The sequence below is a fragment of the Aedes aegypti genome, chromosome 3 (assembly GCF_002204515.2).
Source record: "Aedes aegypti strain LVP_AGWG chromosome 3, AaegL5.0 Primary Assembly, whole genome shotgun sequence".
Lineage (NCBI taxonomy): Eukaryota > Metazoa > Arthropoda > Insecta > Diptera > Culicidae > Aedes > Aedes aegypti.
The window spans coordinates 122,686,003-122,701,485 of record NC_035109.1 but is presented as its reverse complement, the minus strand read 5'-3'; the positions used below and the strand labels follow the sequence as shown (position 1 = coordinate 122,701,485).

General features: G+C 35.2%; 1 protein-coding gene across 2 annotated transcripts in view; it reads left to right on the top strand.

The window, feature by feature from the left end:
• The window catches only part of LOC5572570, a 319,211-nt gene that overhangs the window by 195,079 nt on the left and 108,649 nt on the right, over window positions 1–15,483 (top strand). For both annotated transcript variants that reach the window (XM_021848886.1, XM_021848885.1), the window contains exon 2: window positions 7,033–7,135. In XM_021848886.1, the coding sequence (XP_021704578.1) occupies window positions 7,037–7,135 (99 nt within the window). In that variant the 5' untranslated portion in view covers window positions 7,033–7,036. The remainder of the gene's footprint in view (window positions 1–7,032; window positions 7,136–15,483) is intronic.

Sequence of the window (15,483 nt, the reverse complement as noted above, 5' to 3'; positions counted from 1 at the left end):
AGTGACAGTTGGTGACAGGTTCCCTTAACTTTTGGGAGCTCGCAATCTAAGCCAGCTATCTCCTCTCTCTCAGTTATTTAATATTATTTGTACTCAACAAAAAACTACAACTTAAGTTAGTTTATTGCCAGTCTATTTGTGGTCTTACGTACAGTTCTAAACGCAATGATAGCGGAACCGGTTCACCACCATGAATCACACCATCTCAACTAAGCTTTCAACGAACGAAAGTGAACCAAGTCTGGGTCGACAAGCATGCTACAGTTCATGCTGGCGAACTGGTTCCGCTTTCCGTTGCCGTTCCGCTATCATTGCGTTTGGGAATCCTTAAAGCTAAAAGGCGATGGTGGTGCTGTTCTAGATAGGCGATTAGTGCATCCTTGTCGAAGTTGGTGGTAATAACTTTAGAAGAAAGATCACCACAATCATTTTAATGTTAAATTTGGCAATTCAAAGCTCAGGAAACCGTACACAGATAGAAAAATCCATGTAAATTTCAGCGTAATATAATGCATATAAAGGAAATGCCAGATTTGTCGCAAATTTACATGACACATCGTGTAAAATTACACCAACATCATGTAAATTTATGCCAATTGTCGCGAAATCGGTTAGAGCCCATGCTAGATTACACGATGTCTAGCGGAAACTTACATGATGTTATTGTAATTTTACACGATGTGACGTGTAAATTTGCGACATTTCTGGCATTCCCTTCATGCGCATGATTTTACGCTGAAATTTACATGGATTTTTCTTTCTGTGTAAGTATTCATTTCAATTGCAAAACTTTCACAACATAACTCCACATTTAATCATCAATCGGTTGTGACCTGAGACGAGACTCGCGAAGACGGTCTTCTTTTTCTGTGATTGCTGAGTTTTTTTCTTATTCCACTTTGTGTTTATACCAATTATGCGGATGCTGTTCAAATCCTCACATGAACCTCTCAGCAAAAAATAATTGAGTTTGCATCACAGCGAATCATAAATAGCCGTTTGAGTGAAATTTCATGCCAGCAAACGTAGCAGACATTAGAAATAATTAATCTTCTGCTTAGGTTTATCATCAACTTTGGAAAAAACTGCTCCACCGACTGAGGTTTTAATAACAGTTTACTTTGAACACAATACTTTTCACTTTTTCAGCCATAAAAACGGTGGGCTGCATTTGACGTTTCGTGAGAGGGGAATCTGGGCTGCATATGACGTTGATATTTTTCCTCTTCGCGAGTCTCTCTCAGGTTGTGACCAAAAATGCAAAAAAATGTACCGTAAAATGGGGTGAAGTTGATCACTTTTGAGAGATTCTGTTTTATAATTCCAAGTAGGATGCATGTATTATCATCCAAATATTTTTTAAACCTGTACTGAATGGATGTGTATCGAATTATACAAACGGAATTTTGACAAAATCTTGTCGTAATAAAAGAAACATTTTCAGAATTGGAGTTCTTGATTCCGGGGTGATGTTGATCAGTTACTGCCGTAGGTTTCATAAATTAAAGAGATGTGTTATTCACTAAATTTGAGTTCACGAAATCCGAATCAAAACTCGAAAAATCCAATTTTTTTTTTGATAAATAGGTCAAATTTAGAATTAAATGTTATTAATTGCAGAATACATCACATTGAACGCCTAAAGATATGCAATTTTCTTCGAAATTAGTAACTCGCTCACTAAAAGAACATGGTGTTTCTCTGAAAATTAATTTTAATCCTCAATGCTAATTAAAAACTGGGTTCACTGGACATATCTGAAATGCATGAAACAGTTTATTTAAATGGTGTCTTTATACAGTTCATAAAACATTTCCTTAAAATCTGTTTTCCATGGTATAATTATCTTGAATGTCAAACCGAATTTAGGAACATCAAGCGCAGCTATCAGGTAAAGCGACATCACATAAATTGTGATATTTGAAATCGGAGCATAGCTCTCTTGACAGTTTATACATGAGGGTACGGGAATCATTTACACCCCGAATTACGGTACCTTGGCAAAAAAGCTCTCAGTTGATAATTGCGGTAGTGTATATAAGAACTCTAAGATGAGAAGAAGGCTCTTTCTCAGTTGGGATGTAATGCCATAAAAAAGAAGAAGAAGAAGAAGAAGGATGAGGATGAACAGTATAAAAAAGAAGTTGTTTCTTGTTTAATCTTTCTTTAAAAAAGTGATCAGCTTGCCTCACTTCCTTGTAGATATTTTTACAAATATGGTGTACCTTGTGATGCATAGGACATTTATGTGATTATCGTTTCAATATTCTATATTACTTTTATTGAAATTCTAACTAAGAAAACTGAAACTATTAATGATTTATATCAAAATCATATTGATTGATAGGAATCTGCAATCAACTTTCATTACGAGCCTATAATAATAAACAATCTTAATGGTCGTCACAGCTCTCAAACGTAAATTCTGTGCATTAATATGATGAAAATGTGTATTATCCTGACAAAACTGCAATTTTCATTTCAAATTTGTAAAATATTTTGTCTAAGAAAATTATTCCGTTTTTGTCACGGTTCCGTTTTTGTCAACTGAAAATCGCCGATCGTGTTGATAAAAACGGAACATACCTGTACTATGTTATAGCTTTGCAGCCATTCCATGAAAAACCGATCTAGTGGGTCACCGAATTCCGTGAAAATTTGCTATTTTGTTCCATATCCGAAATAAGGATTCACGTGTTTTTGGATTTTTTGATCGCGATTTTGCTGAAATTTTATTAAAAAAAATATAACTTTAGAACCGTGCGACCGATTATCAATCTTTTTGGACGAAATGAAAGCTAAAGATTTTGACTTTTCAAGAAAAATATAAAATTTCACAAAAAATGTTATTTTACATGATGTTTTTTAGTTTTTGAGATATATTTTTTTAAAAATAAAAAATCAGTCGTTTATCATCGGCACACACTGTAGATCTCAGCGCATAAGATTTTTTATTAAGAAAAATCATAACATTTGAACAGCTCAACCGATTTCCAATCTGTTTTTATGGAATGATAGCTAAAGATTTCAACTTTTCAGACAATATTTGAAAATCAGTCGAACGGTTCAAAAGTTATAATTTGTTTTTTTTTTGAATAAAATTAAGCAAAATCGCGATTTTTCTGGTCACCCTATTTCGGAAATGGTCACCAATTCTCACGGTTTCGCGCGTGTTTTTGTGGACGGAGAACTTCTTTTTCCCCTGTTGTTGAGCGTCTTGCTGGGTAGGTGTTTGGGAAGGCCCAAGCAAGACGGTTTGTTTTCGGGACGCCAAGAAGTTTTGCTGTTCGCACTGTGTGAGATATTTGTGTGCAGTCGAGGATGGATTACCAACTGGTGAGTTCGTTTCATGCTTATGATAACACATTTTTTCTTGAATGCGTAACTTTTATGTAATATTAAAACAAAATTTGTATGGTTCGTCACTTTAAGTGTCGGCATTATGTTTTTTTTACTACAATTTCAATATACAGGGTGATTACTATGTCCTGTCAGTAAAATAAGTAATCATAGAAAAAAGATGGTTGTATGAATTTTAATTACCATTGCATATCCAGTTTTGGACATCTATAACATTTGTCTTCATTATACATAGGTAATATATTAATTTTTTACCTTAATTTCCAGCCACATGCGTTGTTTCAGAAGCATTACAGTTAACACGCATGTTATTCAGAAGCATATATTTTAATTAAAAAGACATATTTTTTTTGTTAAAATTTTCCATAATCAGCCTTATGTTATTCCCTAGTAAGTCTGAAAGATTGTGGTAGCATACTGTTTCAATCAGGCAAATTTTTCAGCGGAGTTTAGTCAAAAATACATATCTGTGTAAAACGTGCGTGCCAGGTGTAATTCCTTTAAAACAACACATATGACTAAAAACTAAGGTAAATGAAAAAAGATTTAATCTTTACTTTTCAAAACAAACTTTATAGATGTACAAAACAGGATGTACACTGGACATTAAAATTCATACATACATCTTTTATCTACGATCATTTACTTTACTGACAGGAATTAGTAATCACCCTGTACATATTTTTCTCTTTTTGACATTATTTAAAATATCTTTTGAAGCATTTGACATTGTGAATGTTAACGTATTTTTTAAAACTTCTACCATCTTGAGACAAAAAAATGCACAGTAATACTCATATGTAATTTTCAAACAAACCATGTATGGTTCGTCACAACAAGAGTCGGCATTATTCCTGTTTCATATAATTTAAAATATATACATGTAATTTTCAGTTTTCGCCTTAAATACAAACTTCTTTAAAATTTTTCGACATTATAGATGTTGACGAATTTTTTTAAATCTTTTACCAAAAACTTCTTGAGACAAAAATACAAAACTAGCTTTAAATATAAGTTGTATATTTCCCCCTTGTCCATGGGTCGCATCACCGACCAAAGTTGACTCCCAGATCTTTTCCTTCCTCACTAATAAACACCCTTCCCGTGGTGATTGTGGAGATGCAGAGGTATTCTCGGTCTCTAGAAGCAACAATCATTACACCCTAACAATCCTTCTCCATCCCAACTGACTGTAAGGACTTGGCCGGCGTCGTTATTGATCAATAATATTAGATCTGCTAAAATTACACTCCGAGAGTAAGCGGAAACTCCCATTCCTTATTTATTTGGATCGCAGTGCAATTATTACCAGTTCCGATCAATCACGGAGTAGCAACCATTGACATGTACAGTCAGTCTATGCTATGCTACAAATTAGAAAATGGCAGGCATCTATGTTCATGAATAGTGCTTATGTTTTCATGAATTGTATGCATGATTTCAGAACCTGCTTCATGATTTTATGACTGGAATTGCCAGTTTTCATATAAAAAATAAGAATCATAAATGACAGGTAATATTTACAAGGTTAACCACTGTATGACTTTATCATTATGAAAATTTATTGGCTTTTTTTCGGTGAACGCGTTTTTTTATTTAAGATTTTGGCTCACATTGACAGTTAGTGACAGCAGAATCTCGGCTCACTTTGACGTACACAAATGTCGTATCAGTTTCTCCTTCCCAGGTCACTACTATTTTTTATCGCCTCGACCTGTTGAGGTGACATTTTTTTTTGCCTGTTCAGTATTAAAGACTAGAACGCACAAAAATTGGTCAACTTCAAGTTGATGTGTTTCTATTAAAAAACCTGAAATGCTACATTTGAAAGTTGAGTGTATATAAAATGGTTGTCATGATGAGTTTTCACCTTTTGCTCTCCAGTTTTTAAAGTTAGAGGAGAAGCGTGTCAAAATTTTGCTCGCGAAGCAAAATAATCCGACGTATATTATGTGAAGGAGGAGAATTCCAAGCAGTTTTCGGGACAGGAGCTTTATACTGCATCAGTAAAAGGGAAAAAGGCCGAAATTTAAAAAAAAAAACCATCAAATTATCGAAATACTCGAAACAATATCTTGTCCGATATGCCATATGCACGTCTGCTCTAACAGTGACATTTTCATCACTACGGGAAACATCTTGAGATCTACGTCTAGGAGTTCCTCGAAAAACAGCTGCTTCCATTCTTGAAGCAACCTAATAGACCTGTGCTGTTCTGACCTGACATGTGGCTCCCACTATGGGAAAAGGACAATCGAGAGGTACGATGCGAAGAACGTTGTTTTGGTACCCAAAGACCACAACCCTCATAACAGACCAGAACTCCGCCCTATCGAATGGTCTTAGTCAGATGGAATATCAAAAAAAAAACTTCTTTATCCATGGAAAGCGAGCTGCAAATTAAATCAATGATTCAATGATTAATTATTATGAGTTTTGACTGAAAAATATGTTTTTAGTTTGTCGATTAATTTTTGCGCGTTCCAGTTCTCAGTAATGACCAACGCTACAATATCAAGCCGTTTAAGACTAGGACGTTAGGCAACAATTTGTCGTTTCGATTGATTACTCTCGTCGCTCGCTTGAAATGCTATCTTTTCATTTCATTACTTTCGTGGCTCCCTTCACTGTGTATGTATCGCGTTCACCGAAAAAAGCTATTAAGTTATCATAATGATAAATAACAGGTAACAACATCAATTATTTGGGGCCTTGTTTAGCCGAGGGGTTAGAGTCAACGGCTACAAAGCAAAGTCATGCTAAAGGTGTCTGGGTTCGATTCCCGGTCGGTTCAGGATCTTTTCGTTATGGAAATTTCCTTAACTTCTCTGGGAATAAAGTATCATCGTACCTGCCACACGATATACGAGTGCGGAAATGGCAACTTTGGCAAAGAAAGCTCTCAGTTAATAACTGTTGAAGTACTCATTGAACACTAAGCTGAGAAGCAGGCTCTGTCCCAGTGAGGACGTAATGCCAAGAAGAAGAAGAACATCCATTATTGACGCTTATTAAGGTGATTCAAAACACACTGCTTTTTATATTTAGTTAATAGAAATTCCTGGTTTAATTCCTGAAAGAGTTCAAGAGATCATACAGGAAGTAATTTCATCATAGTCGAATACTCTAAGGAATCTCTTAAAACTTCTCATTTTGTTCTTTGCATTTGTTAAACGTGTGACAAGCAGGATGATACTCAATAGGAAATCTTGAAAATTTCCAACCCGAAAAATGCATTTCTTTATTGCTTGTATCAACAAATTACCAAGCCATCACTAACCGTCTTAATTGAACCATGTATCAGATTGATTTTCAGGCTTAGGCCAATCTGCTGCCAGTCTTCTCCCACCTGAGCATTGGCGGTCGTTTCTCTTACGATTGTGCCCGGTCAATTCCGACCACATTCTGACACCGAAAAGTCCCAGAAGAGGTTCGAGGTAAACGATACCACCTGGGGCTTGATTGGTCTCCAGTTTAATTACTTTATGCCATTCGGAAAACTCGATGTGATTAATTAATTTTCCAGCCATGGCCGCAAACTGCAAGCTCCTGTCGTTGGTTTGGTCGGCTTAAACTAAACTTAGCCACTAGCTTCAAAGTGTTTACCCAGTGCCTGGACGAATCTATGAGAGTTAATCTATTTTTGCTTCCATTTCTCTATTTTTTTTGCAGAATCATGAAAGCCACTCTGTGGCTGTGCACATTGTTGACAACTCTGGTATGCGTCAGTCGGCAGGTCTCAGGCGAACCGTACACAGACAGGAGGATTCTACAGGTAGGCACCATATTCGCATCATCCGGATTCTCAAACTGTGGGTCACGACCCCCAGGAGGGGTCATCTGCCATCTCTATTTTAAAACTTTTTCTTCGAGAATGAATGAGTATCATTAAAAATATATTTTTTCGGAGTCAAATTGCATCCCTGCTACATACCTGCCATGATTTATTCAGAAATTTGTTTCCGATTTTTTTTTTCCAAAACCTTTGTCAACCATTCGTCTTCTTTACTAGCTTCTTAAGCCGTATTGATTTTCAACGAACAAGCAGATACAGATGATTCTTGAACAATAAGATTGTTCAATATGAGCATTTACTTGCTATAGTATCGGACATATAAAATGCACCAATGCCGTTTTCCCATACTACATAATCAACTTCGGAAAGCTACATCTCCATCGTGAAAACTATTAATATAAAAGTTGCAGGTAAGTTTAATTTGGACAAAAAATGAACAAAGACAAAAAATTGATCTAGTAGAAAAACAATGCGTCGAATAATTTTTATTTTTTCAGCGCATTTGTTCCTTATCACATAATAAACATATATGCAGAAGGCACCAAGTTGATTCCACGCATCATTTTTTTTTTTTTTTTTTGTTAAAACAGTTTTTGACTCGATTAGTTTTTTTTGTCAAATTTCAACCTTGCGGTAACTTATCAAACAATAGTTTTTAAACATTTTTTATTAGTTATCAGAAATTAAGGTAATTTTTCTTTTTGGTTCGATGATAAATTTCTGCGAAACATTTCAACCAAATCGCCATACAAAAACCGACTGTTCGAAATATGAACCATGACGGTATTTGAAATTGATTATTTCGAATGGGAAAACGGATTTTTGCATTTTATATGTCCGATACTGTACATACTCTCAAAATTCCTTCTGATAATATTATATTCCGTCTACTCATAAAAATTTGTAGTTTAAGCTGGAGTCATTTTTAACTGGAACATTTGCGACAATATTTCTTTTATTTTTACAATACGTCCTCACCGGTTTCTTAGCTTCTAGGAGTATTTCTACTGTTATTGACTTAGAGCTTTCTGTGCCAAAGTTGTCATTTATATATTTTGTATGTATTGTAATATAGTATAATATATTATATTATATTATGTGCCAAAGGTTCGATGATACGAAATTCAAGAAAATCAGGCTCGGACTTTTCTACAAGGCTAAGGAATCAATCGCAGGTATTCGGAACTGGATGATTGAATTTCAGTGTATATATGAAGCCGAGCCATTACCAGACTTCGACTTTCTTTCAAATGTTTCACTTGTTTGTTTAATAAAAACTTTTTTTTTGTGGGTCGCGAACACGTTTGGGAACCAATAATCTAATGCAATGGAGTATGGAAGAGATCCGTTCCAATGAATGCCGAATCAAACGGCTCACAGCATGGGCCCTCTGTATGCCATGCCAGTCCTAGGCGATCAATCAGGATTATCCAGAACTATCGTAAATTTTAATTTGGGTGAAGTAGTATCATTTTGGCTGGCAATATACAACAATATGATGCGCTTATGGAACATGTACATTTTTTTGGGGATAGTGGAAATGTTGCAAAATTTGAGATTCTCAAAGTAAACTATTCAATGAGTTCAATATTGTTATATTCTATCTTATCTCTTCATACAACCAAATAGAAGTGAAAATGATCCAAAACATTGGCCCATTGTCCTCATAATTGATTCCACAAATTATTCTTGTAGTAGAAATTTGATTTTATTACTATAACGTTACTCAATTCTTATTTATAAAAACAGATTTTTTACTTGAGAAAACTTTTTGGTAACGGAGATGAACCAGCCGTAGGGCTGAAAATCTCCTTAATAAAGATAATAATAATAACTTTTTGGTAAGATAACGAACCCAAAATTTGTGTCATTTACCATTATCATTCAAAATTTAAAATTTTTAAAATTCATGTTTTTTTATCTCTATGATTTTTTTCTGGCATTGTGTCTCTATTGGAACAGAGCAGGGATGACCCATTTCACATAAAGGCGTTTTGCATAAAGATGTTTGGCAATGGACGTTTCGCGTGAAGCAGTTGCATATAACAGGTAGCATTTTGAAGAAGGCATATAGTTTTCTTTATGTCAATAGTCCGTTATACGAAACGTCCACTCTTAAAATTAAGCGAAACGCGTTTATGCGAAATATCCCACCCTAGAACAGAATCTATTTATCAGCTAAGCATTCTAAGCGCATTTGCATAGTGTGGATGTGATGATAGCTCAAGCTTTTACATAGGTAATGGAAAAACCGTCAGTTTGGCAAAATATTCAGGAAAAAGTAGAGCAAGGGCTTTCAGACAAGCAAGGGCTTTGCCTAGTGGTGAGCTTTTCAGAAAGAATTCAAAGCGTGAATCAGCTTGGGAAAATGTAGTCATAGCCATAGTGGTTTCCTATTTTGCCATATGTGAAATTTCTGAAACTTTTTCACTGTCTTAACTTAAAAATATTATAAGTTATTTACTACTTCAACTCACAAAATACCTTCAATTTGAAGAACAATTGATCTATCACGTATGGCGTAATAAGGAACCTCCATTGGCGTAGCTATGATTTTTTTGTGAAGGGGGCCTAGGGGGGCCTAATTTTTGTTTTGTTTTGCAGAAGTGCATTAAGAGATTTCAACAGATTCCTCTGAGAATTCCCATGGTAATTTCGTCATGAATTATTTCCGTAGTTTTTCCGTGCTTTCTACAACAACTTCTTTACCAGTTTTCAGTGTTCCCCTGCGATTCCCGCGGAAAACCATTCATAAGATTTGTAGTTATTATTCAACAAATTATTCCTGAAGTTTATTCAGGCTTTCTGATCATACCATAAAAAGTATTAAAGATCTCTTTCAAATTACTTTCAAAAATCTAAAGTCAGAGAATGCTTAAGACATTCTTTTCAACATTACTCCCTAAAAGTTCTCTACGTTTTTATTACAATAAATATCAATTTTGAGTTTTAAAATATCATCCAGTTGTTTATTAATAACTGAGGATTATCCGAAAAAAGTACAAGCAATTCTAGAAGACTCACTAAAATTGTCTATTTTTTCCACAAATTCTTCAACAAGCTCACCAACAGTTTTTCAACTTTTCTTCTGATTCCAAATGTGTCAGAACATTTGTTTCGGAAATTCTTCAAGGATTGCTTGAAAAGTTATCCAGGATTTCCTACAAACACATTAAATTATTCTTCCAGGTGTTTTTCTAAAGATCCTAATATTCCAAAAGATTTTCACAAGCAATTAAATCGAATTAGGAAAATGTTCTTCTCAAAGAAGTTCTCAGCTCACAGATTTTTCACAGAAAATTCTATAAATGCTATGATTTCTCTATAAATCGAAACTCTCTCGAAAATAATATTTTAAAATTTCATCAACAAGATTTTAAAAATCAAACATTCCTCTAAAATTTCTAATGAAATACGTTGAACTGTTTTCAAAACCTCTGCCACGAAAATACTCGCAATTTTCCCGAGCAATTTGTTCAGGGATTTCTTCCGAAAATTATATTATTGTTTCCAGTAAAATGTCGCTCTAGGATTTCTTTGAAAAATTCACAATTTTTTCAACAGTTTTACTAAAGGATTTTATAATTAATTCTTGATCTCCTCGAAAAAAAAAACAAATTCCATCAGCTATTGTTTAAGGTTTTGTAAACCACTGTACACATTTTTCTCAATTTCGGGATTCTTCAAAAACAACATACAGAAATCTATTCACTCTCCATTGTTGGTTCAAAAAACACTCCAGGAATACAACACAGGAATACCTGAATAATTTTACTATGGATTTATTTACAAATAACCCTACAAATCACTTCATATCAATTTTATATCAAATTTCACGAGTAACAGATACAAAAAAAAAGTTTTGGAAGAACTTATGATGAAAAAATAATGTTCTTTTTTCTTCGCCTTTGGCATTAAACGGATGTTTTTTTACTGAGGGTATTTGAATCTAACATATTAGTTTTGCATGAACTTCGAAGTTTCATGATACTGTGGCGAACAGATTGATGTAGAAACCATTTTTTCCTACTTGCAGAAATTCCAACTGCAATCGGTGCTTCGTCCCTAAAAAACATTTTTTTGGATTTCCCAGCATTCTATATAAAATATTTATAAAGAAATATTTCAAGGAAGACCCTCACAAACTTTTCAAGATATTTCTTTCTCGCTATTCTGATATCATAAACAAAAAAAAATTTTTTTACAAAATTTTCTCTGATGATTCGAAGGAAAAAGACATATCAAAAACATTCGAAACAGAATTGCCAGAAAACAAAAACCATTGATAAATTTCTGACTCAATTTGTGATATATTTTGGAAATGTTTCTGAAAGACTTGTGATGAATTTCGCGAAATAATTTGTGATATTTTTTTATGAAAACCCTGTCAGTAAAAGTTTTGACATAATCAATTATGTTTGGAGGAATTATGAAGGAAAACTTTCAACTTCTAAAAGGTTTAGTCTGAAAAAACTCCAGTACAAAATTCTACAGAAATTGAGTAATTCCTGGAGGCATTCTAGAAATAATTTCTGGATTGTTCACAAGAGGCTGCTGGAAGAATATCTGGAGTAATTAATAAGGAGTGTATCGAAAAGTAGTCGCAAACATTCAAAACGGTATATCTCAGAGCATAATCCATCTTTTTAAAAGCTTTTTTCACGCAAATCTTCATCATGTCATCAAATTTTGAAGCAACTAAAAAAATATTGAATAATATGTAGTCTTAATATAAAAACAACAAGGTTTATAAAGCATGGAAAAAAAAATCTTGCACAAAATTACATTTTTGAAGTGTCTCCTGAAGATTCGATGATTTGTATTGAACAAAATGTATATCAAACAAAATAGGTTGAAAAGCTTATTCTATCGGAAAATATGTTTACTTCACACAGCACGTAAAACGGATTTCAAAAAAATAAATTATTGCTCTAAGAAAGCTCAATTATTGGAATAAGGTCGGTTTTAGAATGTCACTTTTGTATAATCAACTTTTGAACCACTGTCATATATAGTTTCAATTATATAGAGTACAATTTTTTGCTTACGTTACTTCATAAATATGCCAAGAAACTTTTCCAATCAAAAAACAATTTTTTATTCGTTACAATCGTTCGATATTATCATTAACGTGTAGAATGAAAAAATCAAAAAACGACGTCCTTAAAAATTGACTTTTGTATTTGCTCTCAAATGCTTGTTTATGTATTTTTCGAAATATTTTTCACACTATGTCATGAGAGTTGTGGCACAGAATATATTAGCATGAACAAAAACCATTTTTTCTTAAAATTTAACGCATTTATTATCATATAATTTTTTTCAGAGGTGTGCAAGATTTTCATCGACATCTGTTAGTAATTTGCAAAATTATCATACAAAATGCCACTTTATTGAAACAATATCACCGCATCATAATTTTTAAATACATTGTAAAGCATTTCTGATCAAAAAATTGTTTGTAGGTTGAACCCAATATTTTTGAGACTGTTTCACTCCTTAAAAGTATCTCAGTACGAATTCGTGCAAATCTCGGAAAAACTTAAAATATCACAGGAGGAATTTGTGGGAGAATTCATTGCCGAAACAGTAATGCAAAAATCTTTTGGTGCAATTTCTGATTACCCGTCCAAAGGGATTCTTAAAATTACAGGTCGGACTCGATTATCCGGGGTTCGATTATCCAAAATTTCAGACTCGATTATCCGAAATTTTTGATGATCTCGATTATCAATTTTTATGCATAAATCTGAGATAATTTGGTATTGCTATATACAATATTTCAGAAAAGGGGGGTTTGAAAAAGTGTTATTTTTTGTGTATGCTGATCAAAACTTTTATTTTGTTGTAACGACCCCTACTGCTCCTAGAAATAATTTCAGGCTACGCCACCGCATCATATAAATAAAACAACGAAGAAAGAGAGTATTTAAGTTCTTTTATTGAAGATTTCAATTTTTTCTTAGTTCTTTGATTATCCGGATCTTCGATTATCCGGAGTGAAAAAAAAATCTATACTCTGGACAATCGAGTCCGACCTGTATTTGTGATGAAACCACTGAAAACCCAAAACAAAATATTTCAAAAGAATTCAGTGAAGACTGGTTTTGTACATAATCTAGAAAAAATTGTCCTGGAGAAATTTTGGTAAAATTTCAATACTAGTCAATACTGATTAAATCCCTTTAGGAACTCTAGGAAGAATCTCTAAAGAAGTTCCTAGTAGAATTTAAGAAGAAATTAAAAAAAAATCCTGATGAAGTTATTGGAATTTTTCCTAAGCGAATTCTTGAAGGGGTAATAAATGTTTATCTGGAGGAATACATGGTGAGGGCCACGGTAAAAAGACACAAGGTATTATACTCCGAAAAATGACATTTGGCAGTGACGTCATTCCTATCGCAAACTCGAACAAGTGCAAAAGAAAGCAAGGCCTGCTCTCCTTTACTATCTTCCAGGCCTCATGCTTGACGATAGGAATGACGACACATGTTTTGATGGAAAATCGTTATTTACACGTGGGAATAGCCTGCCTTGTTGTGTATACCGTGATGAGTGCCAAATATCCGAAATGGTAAACATGAAGCTATTCTGAAAGATGGTGAGCGATGGCATTGCTTTAACTTGATATTGATAGGCGGTTGAATTCTGAAATCATTGTTCATGTACAAAGTTTTCTTCATCCTCAAAAAATAAATAAATGGCGATCATTTTTTTTTATTAAAAGTAAAAGTGTGTCATGAGCTATCCTTAAAGCAATCATTGTTAGTATCTGAAGAGATAAATATTTGAAAAGGAATCCCTGGAAAAAGTCTTGAATAAATCTTTGTTAGAATTTGAAAAGAAATTCAGTTGATTGAATTTCTTTGAGGAATTACTATAGTGCAAGAGGTATTTTTGGAAAAGTTGTTAGATATATTCATTCATTTATTTAGTTAACATCCAAACAGAAAACACTGAATCAACAACTTCACGCCACAATACTCGGTTCGTGGCCGTATCTCCCCATCCTTGGTTCCGTCCCACGCTCGCCAAATCGATACGCAGTTGATCCGCCCACCTAGCTCGCTGTGCTCCACGCCTTCTTGTACCGACCGGATCCGAAACGAACACCATCTTGGCAGGGTTGCTGTCCGGCATTCTTGCAACATGCCCTGCCTATCGTATCCTTCCAGCTTTGGCCACTTTCTGGATACTGGATTCGCTATAGAGTTGGGCGAGCTCGTGGTTCATCCTTCGACGCCGCATACCATTTTCCTGTACACCGCCAAAGATCGTCCTAAGCACCCGACGTTCGAAGACTCAAGTGCTTGTAAGTCCTCCTCGAGCATCGTCCACGTTTCATGCCCGTAGAGGACTACCGGCTTAATGAGCGTTTTGTACATGATACATTTGGTGCGGGTGTGATTTTTTTTTTGATCGCAGCTTCTTGTGGAGGCAATAGTAGGCCCGACTTCCACTGATGATGCGCCTCCGTATTTCACGGCTAACGTTATTGTCAGCCCTCAGCAAGGATCCAAGAAAAACGAACTCGTCGACCACCTCGAACGTATCCCGTCTTTTGTTACCCTGGGCTCGCCTAGGTAGCCCTGTCGCACTCGGCCCCACCAGCTAGCATGTACTTTGTCTTGGATGCATTCACCACCAGTCCAACTTTTGCTGCCTCGCGTTTCAGGCGGGTGTACAGGTCTGCCACCTTCTCAAATATTCGGCCGACAAATTGACTGGAACTCGTAAAAATCGTACCCCGGCTGTTGTGCCCGGCTCTCCGCATAACACCTTCTAGCGCAATATTGAACAACAGGCACGAAAGTCCATCACCTTGTCGTAGTTCCCGGCGGGAGACAAACGAACTGGAGTGTTCGCCTGAAACCTTCACACAGTTTTGCACACCTTAAATCGTCGCTCTTATCTGTCTCGTAAGCTTCTCGGGAAAGCTGTTCTCGTCCATGATTTTCCATAGCCCTACGCGGTCGATACTATCGTATGCCGCCTTAAAATCGATGAAAAGGGGATACGGTCCCAATCTTCAAGACATTTTTGGAGGATTTTCCGTACAGTAAAGATCTGGCCCGTTGTTGATCAGCCGTCAACGAAGCCGGCTTGAAAACTTCCCACGAACTCGTTTACTACAGGTGATAGACGACGGAAGATGATCTGGGATAATACTTTGTAGGCCGCATTTAGAATGGTGATCGCTCGAAAATTCTCTCAATCTTACTTGTCGCCATTCTTGTATATGGGACATATCATACCTTCCTTCCACTCCTCCTTCGGTTTCCCAGAATGTCCCTTTTAGCCGGTGCAGACAAATGGCCAGCCTCTCC